The following is a 9,291-nucleotide window of genomic DNA, read 5'->3' on the forward strand; positions in this document are numbered from 1 at the left end:
GATTGCGTAAGTCACGCATTGTGTTTCCACAAAACTTTCTCCACAATTTGCTGCTGCTCAGCATGTACTTCACTTAGTTTCCTCCAATTAAAATTTGCAAACAGAAAAGCTTTCCAGTGCTAACAGACTCATGTGTTTTCCCGGAGATTTGGAGCCACGTGTTCCAGGAATGGCTGGGTACACCACACCGATACAATATAAAGGCAACGTCAATCACCTTCTCTCACTTTTTAATACCTCCCTTCCATGGTTCTCATTCTCCATCACTAGAAATTTAAGATTAAAGGAACTTTACTACATTACAAGTACAGTTTAATCCATTAAGATGGATCTCCTTCATAGAAATGGCGTGCTTATCATTCAGCATTTACAGAGGGACTACAGGGCTTACCAGGATTTCCTTAATTTTATGTCACATGTTGGAGATCCCCGGAATATATTCTCAATTTATTTTCCTCTTTGGTTTCAGCTCAACCAAGTGGTTGGTACTAAAATGATATGGGTGGCAGTCATTGGTGATTGGTTCAACCTCATATTTAAATGGTAAGAAGTTGGATTTATTTTAAAATTTGGTATTTTTAATGGTGGTTACTATATGTGCCTCAAGTTTAGAAAACTTTCTGTGAATAATGTACTAGTAGATTTTCCCCTGTAATTATAAACCAGGAATTCACAATGACGATATTTAAGATATGTTTGAAATGACATTTTGATAAGAAAAGAAGTACCTATAGAACTATTATAGAATAGTTTTGGCAATATAGCTCTTCATATTCCTTGTAAGATTATTTATCGTGCTTTGCTGAGGCATTCTTACATAAAAATATTTTTATTGCATTTCTGCTTCATTTTATTTTATTTTTTTGTCAGGATTTTATTTGGCCATCGCCCATACTGGTGGGTGCAAGAAACAATGATTTATCCCAATCAGTCAAGCCCATGCCTTGAACAGTTTCCTATAACATGTGAAACTGGACCAGGTAAGAAATGTTGGAGATTACATTGGTACATTTAATAGAGATAGAGGCTTTTTGGGGGGAGAGGATGTGACTTATGAAGATCTTACATGATATACAAATTTCAGAGCTCATGTCTAAAATAATAGCACCAAAACACAGGAAGAGAAAAAGGAAGAAATAAAATGTGATAGGTATTTGATTGCTGTATGACAAGAATGTTTACTTCATTGCCTTTAAACAGTGCAAGGGAGGGGGATTGCTTTAAAAATACCTCCTACCAGAATGAACCAGCGTATTGGGAAGGAATTTTCACAAAACTTGTGTCACAGGTTCAGAAAGAGTAATATACCTGCTTTGTGAGGTCACTTTTAGGAACAGTGGCAGTGCCAATGACATCATCCTGGGGAGAGAAATTCCACATCGTTTAAGAGTGTTCCAAAACAGAGCAGGAGGCTGTTGGGTTTGACGGCTTGTGCAGTATTGAAAGAATTATTCAAACCACAAAAACTAGTAGGTGGTTCAGTGTAAATAACAATAGTATCAACAACTGATGTGTGTGTGGACGTGTACAAATATATGGGGAAAAAAAATTCCTTAAAAAACTGTACTTTTCCAATGTATTTTCACTTTTTTACATCTCATTGCCTTCTCTGGGGAACTCACATGCAATACTGCTGAAGCTGAATGAGCTTATGCAACCCTAATATGTGAAATAAGGTAAACTTGCTTGGAGCTAACTGACTGAATTTAGTTTAATTCATTGTACACAAAAATCCCGACTGTGGAAATGAATGTGCTTTGCGCCTTGTCAATGCCACTGCAAGCTTTTAAGTGGTTTGCAGAGCTGTATTTTGTTAACAATATCCTGCATTATATCCCATTGTAATTTTGAACAAGAAGCTTAAGCCCTTGTGTGAGGCAGGGTTTAATAATGCCTGGTCTATACGTGACCTGCAGTCAATTTCAAGTTAATTCATTTGGGACTTAACCCAAAGTATTAAGGTCTTTCTGGTCTTTACAAAAGACTTCAGAACTGAGCCCATTCAGCACCATGTAATTCCACACCCTAGCTAAGGAACCAGTGTTTCATTTTGATGCATTGAACCAGAAGGCCTTCCTTTTTGTTACTTTCTTCCTGAAGTAACAAGGCATTCCTATTTCTGTCTTAGTGGGTATCGCGTTCATATCGATTCCTTCTTTCCATTTATAATGACCACATTTTCTCCCACCTCCAGATTTGCTCTTGACCATTGACAATATCTGTCACTCACCTGTTGCAGTCAGTGCAACTGTTAGATGCGCACAGGCACTGTATGAGCTTACATGGTACTTCACACACTTTGAAAATATGCAATTCATATGAAAAGATTAGAGAAGCAGCCAGAGACATGCAAAGGACATATCCAAATATTGCTAGGATAGTCTGAACCCCAAACTCTGCAGCTCAACAAAAGGGAAAGCTGAGGGAACTTTTTATATGACTACATGGCAAGCAATCTAGGATCTGATTTTGGTTTGTACTTCTGGAATGAACTGAACTAAAACCCTGCAGCCATCTTTTCTCTGGTATTTGTAAGGTTTTAAGAACATAAATCTTAAGGTGGAGTTTATGCTGTTTCTAGTAGGCAATTTGCAGATGAACTATGAAACATTTTTCCTAGATGACATTTTCCTGGATGGCAACAAAGAGAAGATTTCCCAATGCTGATAAACAACACTGGTTTCCTTATCAGTGACATTTGTTCTGTTGTGAGGTTTAGACGTGTACATCTGTTACGAAGTTAACCAGAGTTGGTAGTGTGACTACTAAAGATACTGCCAAGCAGAATACTGAAAATGAGTGCAGGGAGCCAGAAATCTTTGTGCTTGTCCTTCCTGCTTTGTTGCCTCACTGAAATAGTCTTTTGCTTTGCAAACTACTATATAGCACTGGCTCATAACACATTCTTCAGCCAAAGTGATTTCTTCTGCCAGTGAAATAACCCTATCCCTTTTACTTCTCTTCTGCCTCCACAGAAAGCCAAGCTGTGAAAGTCTGATATAGACAGATTGCAATGACCTAATTTTCTCTCCTTCCCTCCTTCAACTTGTTGAATGCAAACCTAGAGAACAAGGAAAAAGAAGTGGCAGAGTAATTTTAGGAATCTTTTCCCTTGCATCATGGCAGCATACTTTGGGTTTTGGTGATTTTCACGGTTGTAGGAACTTCTCTGGGGCTTCCTATAATTTCCAGTAAAATTAAATTCATTAAATTCAAACAAATTACACATATAGATTATACCTGGACTAAAAAGAAATCACTGTTGATTGCTACATGAGAGTGTGTTCCCTGTTACAGACTACCATGGGTACAGCAATTAGTCCAATATGTTACAGCATCGTTTCAGGTGCCAGTTCCACTGCTAATCTGTCTCCAAGCTAGCGAACATTGTACACCACCTTGAAATTTATAAAATAAATCAAAGTAGAGCATAAAGACACAGTTCTATCACACTTCAGATACATTTCAAAATTTATTACAAAATTACCTAAAATGTGAACTACCTAGACTGTAATATTACTAATGAGACACAGATCACAATCACAATTGCTAACGCCATGGTAATTGGAGAAGCAGATAAAGGGCGATTTGGAAAGGCCATCTAAAGTACCGTGCTGGTACTTTAATTTAGAATGTTACAAAGAGCTAAATCTCCGTTGCTCCCCTTAATTACAAGGTAGCCCATTCAAAACCTCATCTGACCCTCATATATAACTTCTGCATTGTATGCTACAGCCCTAAGAGAGCCCTAGATGCTCTATTTTTTAAAACACAATCCAAACTAAGTAATGGAAAAATACTGTGCTTTCCAATCAAGATACCAGCTCACAGCAATATAAGATGGTTAAGCTGTTACCTCTTTGCTTTCAGACAAGTATTCTGGATTGCATGTAGGTGAGTGTTCTGAAAAATTCATGTTGAGAAAATTAACTTGTGAGAAGCAGTTGGCATTCTTTCAGCCTTTATTAACCATTTTCTTTTTAAATTATTAGGTGTCTGAGTAACTGCCAGTAGGCATTTTCTGTACAACAAAAGCTACAGTCATAATTTTTAAGCTTGATTATTTCCTTTTTGTTTTTACTAGGAAGCCCATCTGGACATGCCATGGGATCTTCCTGCGTCTGGTATGTAATGGTCACAGCAGCACTTAGCTACACAGTTAGACAGAATGATAAATCAGCAGTTACCCTTCACAGGTCAGTGTGTTTCCATTATTCTAACTCATACAGATATTTTTTTATATATATGCTATGTTTTAATGGAATTATTTTAACTAAATATTCATCGTCTGGTTTGTCCAGTTTATAAAAAAAAAAACCACCAAACAAAAAAACCCCACTCCCCCCCCCAACTTTATTATAATCTACTTCTGCTGAAGAAAAATAATATTAAGAGGATTTACCCATTTGTATAGGTTGGTATTTATTAACTTACAGTCACTGCATACAGTATCTCTGAATTGGCTCCTATTAGAGGTCGTGTCACATCTTCAGTGTTGAAATTTTGAGTTCTATTAGTTGTCTTTACGTGTTGGATCTTTTGGTTAGTACATAAATTTACTGCTTTGACGGTAGTCCTTCTTAGCCCATTTTAAAGCAAATGCGCACAATGTCAGCAAAGTTCAGTGTGTTACTGTGTGACTCAGCTCTGTGGGGAAGTCTTATAATTGCTCTGATGGCTGTTCTTGCCGAGCCTGATGAGGTTGTTCCCATATGATGTGAAATTTGTCACCAAATACTTGAGCTTTTGCATTGAAGTATGACTTCATGATGAGAAATACGTTCAAGGTACTAGTGCTAATTTAACTTGCCATTGACGACTTTCATCACTAAAACCACGGTGGTGTCTTGGACCTGAAATTACTGGGGTCTGTTTCTGCAGCCCTAGATGTGGCTACAAGAGCAACCACTCTTGCTCATGGTTTAGTACTGACTTCCAGATTTCAATCATCTGATTCCAAACTTCCCTACTTGTAAACCTCTGGTAAAAATACGAGCCTGACACTAAGGGGCCTGGTGTAAATTACTAGGCGAAATATCTTGCCTTAATTTTTAAGCATCTTCCTTTTCCCTCTTAGACTGACATGGTCATTCCTCTGGAGTGTTTTTTGGATTATCCAGATCAGTGTGTGCATCTCGAGAGTATTCATAGCAACACATTTCCCTCATCAAGTTATTCTTGGAGTATTTGCTGGTAATGCTGCTATGTTTTATTTTCTTTTCAACTTACATTTGCATGTAACAAATCTGAAAAAAAAAAAAAAAGTATGAGAAAAGGCAAGAGATTTTTAGTATTGCTACTCGGCTTGCAGCTCTAGTGGTGCTCTCCGCTCTCTGGAAGATCAAGGATTTGATGATAGTCTAAAGGTAAAATTTGCGAGGCAGTATGTATTTGCTGCCTTTGTAATTAATTCACACAGGGAGTGAGCCCTTGTCTAGGTGCCAGTTGATGCTGACTGCGTTATGTCCACACCACCACCACTGACTAGTGCTGTCTGGTTTGTACAGGCTGCAGCTGATCTTATCTGTGCTGTCTGGGTGGAAGGGATCAGCGGGGAAGTTGCTCCTATATGGCCCTGACCTTTCCCCTCAGGAGGAAGCTATTTGGTTCGCTTCCAGTGGTGGGCAGGCACAAACCAGCACCTGTGCAGTGCGGACAAGCAGGGAGCCAGGCACCTGGGGCAAAACAGAGAAAAAGGCAAATTAGCAGTGCAGGCTCCCCAGGGTGACTTATGAAGCTGAAGTACATTTTTCAGAGTTACTTAAATGTGTTTCAAATTGGTATTTAGGGAGTTCAAACTATGAACAATCTCTCTGGTATCTATCTGATTTTAAGGAGGGTGACCGGAGCATTGGGCGGGGGCTGCCTGCTCCCATTCTCTTTCCTGGATGCAGGGCAGCCTGGGCAGCCCTGGCTAACAGCTTGCAGTCCAGCTCTCCCTTTTCACAACGAGGATAACATGAGTAAGGGTGTTCTGTGTCTTCTCCTTCAGCACTCAAAGCCTGTGTGGGAACTGGTATTGACCTCTGCATTGCTGGGGGCAGCCTTTGAGGTGTGGACTCTTGGGGAAAAGGAATGGCTTAGTTTACATCTAATATTTGATAGGTTGTCATCCGGGAGATGCAGTCAGGCCCAAGGCAGGCTTCATATCAAAAACATGAAGTGCTTGTCTTTAATGTCTTTTTTTTTTTTTCTGAATTAGTGTTTTTGAGTGGGTGAAAAGGTTTTTTACTGTATGACAGAAGTGGTAAATTGTCTGTGTGTATGTGTATATATACATGTGTGTTTGTACATATAAAAAATACATAGATGTATTCTTCTGTCTTCAAAAGTCAAACTCTACAGGGGCACCGTAAAAAGTGCCGCTTCAAACTACGAGGGTGTTGTTCCCTGTAACACTGAGTTTCTAATCCACAGGCATTCTCGTGGCAGAAGCATTTGAGCATACCCCTGCTATTCAGACAGCAAGCTTGAGAATGTACATCAAGACAAACTTGTTTCTTTTCATCTTTGCCCTTGGCTTTTATCTAGTCCTCAAGCTTCTTGATATTGACTTGCTATGGTCTGTTCCCAAGGCCATGAAGTGGTGCGCCAACCCAGACTGGATAAACATTGACACAACTCCATTTGCCGGACTGGTGAGGAATTTAGGTGCGCTCTTTGGCTTAGGTGTTGGCATTAATTCTGAGATGTTCTTCACGAGCTGCAAAGGTAAAAATAGCTGCAAGCTAAGTTTCCGCATATTGTGTATAGCTGCTTCTTTAGCTACACTGCAGCTGTATAATTTCTTTAAGATACCTACTCACACTGAGTATTTGTTCTACATTCTCTCTTTTTGTAAGAGTGCAGCTATGCCTCTGACTGTAGTTGCCTTGGTTCCATACTGTGTCCACTCATTAATGAGGACAGCTGAAAAGAAACTTAATTAGATAAAGTTTCCAAATGGTTAGCAATGTGGGGATGGGTATGAACTGTTCCAGAACCCTCGGCAAAGGCAGTGTTGCGAACTCATTTTAACCAGGGGGATGCCACTGCCCCTTTGATGTGCTCTTGGTAAGTAACCAGTACCTCCAAAATGAGTACGTTCAAGAATGACTTGGGCAGCTCCGAAATATTAATTGCTGATTTTATTCCTGGAAGTATTGCAACCAGACTGCAGTATGGTTAGAAATGACCCAATACTCTGGGCCATAACAACGTTTTAAAGTATAATCAACTAGTTTTATTTAGCTACGTGGTGGTCTTTTAGTTCTGTCCATCTCCAGCTAGGTGGTGCTTCAAGCCTCAGTTGTATATAGTGATACGCAATATTTAAGTTTTTTATATATAGATACCATGTGTTAAACTGCTAGATAGCGGTGTGACAGTATCACACCACCTACAACTGGCCAGCTGTACCCAGGCACTGTGAAAAAGGCCAGCATGGTTATAAACAAGGCTTTAGATTTAACTTACTGAGCTTCCTGAGCAAAACAGCTTCTGATTAAGCCAGGTGAGAAAAAAAATAAAAGTTTGTTTCTATTAGACTCTGCAGATGTATTTTTGCATCACTGTGATTTTTGTTGTTTTTACTTTTTGAAAGTGGTCACATAAATCATGAATGATACAGATTACACCTTTGATCTTGAAAATGCATAAATACGGTGTAACAAGTCTTTGCGTTCTGTACATCTACACAGAGCAACAAATGAAGAAAGTTGTCAGTAATGAAATTATCTCAGCGTATCACCATGAATGTTGTTCATGCTCCTGTAACGCAAAGGTAAATTAGTCTAATTCTCTCATTTCACGAGTCACACGCCTGAATCACTGTTCGTAGTTGTGTAAATCATGAAAATGTGATTGCAGACTAAGTCATTGCACGGTTATATTCTTGTCACCTTGGTTTACCTAAGCACACAAGTACCTAGTATGTTACATATGTGGTTGCTATATAAAACGGATGCTCTAAATAGGCAAAGGCAGCTACTTTCCCCTTTTTATTCATTATTTAGCACCTACTGTTGCATATTGCCTTTCGGTGCACAATCTTTAAGCAACATTTCGCTGATACCATCTCATAATACTTAGTGTACAAGCAGCATAAAGCTGTGCTATGGATAATGAGGGCTGTGTGTGTGTGAGATCTGACTTAGGCTTAGATGATGTAAACATGATAATGCTTCTAGACTTCTAATTAGTTGTGGGATAATTGAAATGGAAAGGATCTTATTTAATTGGGAAAACAAGGTGAATAGCTTGAGCTGGCCCTTGGGAATGAACATGGTACAAATTACAGTAGCAAATCTGAAACAGGCGTCCTTATTTCAGAGCCTACTAAGACTACCTTGACTTCAAAAATTAAGCTTTTCCTATGTAATAAGGAGGGTGGAAAATGCTTGGCTGATCCCCTTGCTCCCACTAGTGGGATCCCAGGAGAAAGTTAATCTTTTATTCTTGACTTAGAGATGCCCAAAGTGGGATAATGCCATTCCAAAAAAGTCCTTCCATCTGTCTGCAGAAGGATTCTCACCAGCCAGATTTTGTATGAGGTAGAAGTGTCCCTCATGCCTCATACAAACTAGCTGACAAGACTTGGCTTTACAGCACAACACTCTTGCTGATAGGCAGCTTTTGTCCTCCCCATTCCCTGTTATGCCTTCCTGATGGAAGGGCTCTGGCCCCAGACAGGCTGCTCCTGCTCAGAGTAGCCTAGTTGGAGCAGGGGCTGTATGTGCAGAGCAGTTACTCAGGTGCCATCTCAATGCAATATCATGGTTATATTTATCCAGAGGAATAGGATGGTTGGAAAACCAGATAATGCAGCTCCCACGGACCGTGCAGAGAAACATACAGCAGGACACACCAAACGGCATTGTCAGCTGCTTCTGTCAAGACAAACAACTCAGGGCTGGCTCTGAAAGACGTAAGCAAACTCCTTCGGGTCTGCTCAGGGGTCTTGTCACCAAGTTCCAGGGCTGGGAGCTCTTACCTGTGGGGCAGCTGCAGAGGAAAGGCCAGCCCAGCTCTGCAGCAAGCAGCCCATCAAGGCATGTTGCTCAGCCCCAGACACGCCGTGTAGCACCACTCGCACTTTAATCCCTTTGGACAGGTTCTGAAGGGCTTTGGAATCAGCTGCTTGTCAACAGCACACAGGTATAAAGCGGCAGGAGATGGCACCCAAGAACATGCAAGACCAATGCAACTGTTTGTGTACACTGGGAGTGCCTTGTTACACAAGCATGCTGCCCAATACGCAGCTCCCCGTGTTCACTAGCTGCCTAAAAATAGGATGATGTTATGATGAAGAGC

General features: G+C 40.2%; 1 protein-coding gene across 1 annotated transcript; it reads left to right on the top strand.

Annotated features, from left to right (window-relative positions):
* The first annotated feature begins 325 nt into the window (after nucleotides 1-325).
* Nucleotides 326-6,929, top strand: G6PC2 (glucose-6-phosphatase catalytic subunit 2). The gene is made up of 5 exons (XM_009640753.1): nucleotides 326-543; nucleotides 871-980; nucleotides 4,085-4,196; nucleotides 5,078-5,193; nucleotides 6,418-6,929. Exons 1-5 carry the CDS (start codon nucleotides 326-328, stop codon nucleotides 6,927-6,929), a joined length of 1,068 nt encoding a protein of 355 aa, XP_009639048.1.
* The last annotated feature ends 2,362 nt before the right edge of the window (nucleotides 6,930-9,291 follow it).

This window comes from Egretta garzetta, unplaced genomic scaffold, assembly GCF_000687185.1.
Source record: "Egretta garzetta isolate BGI_Z169 unplaced genomic scaffold, ASM68718v1 scaffold16, whole genome shotgun sequence".
NCBI classification, from domain to species: Eukaryota; Metazoa; Chordata; class Aves; order Pelecaniformes; family Ardeidae; genus Egretta; species Egretta garzetta.

What these genes read in the sequence shown, in the direction of transcription:
- G6PC2 (XM_009640753.1), top strand. Translation starts at nt 326, where the DNA reads ATGGATCTCCTTCATAGAAATGGCGTGCTTATCATTCAGCATTTACAG. An exon ending in AACATGTGAAACTGGACCAG is followed by an intron (nt 981 to 4,084) that starts GTAAGAAATGTT and finishes TGTTTTTACTAG; the next exon opens with GAAGCCCATCTGGACATGCC. An exon ending in TATTCTTGGAGTATTTGCTG is followed by an intron (nt 5,194 to 6,417) that starts GTAATGCTGCTA and finishes TCTAATCCACAG; the next exon opens with GCATTCTCGTGGCAGAAGCA.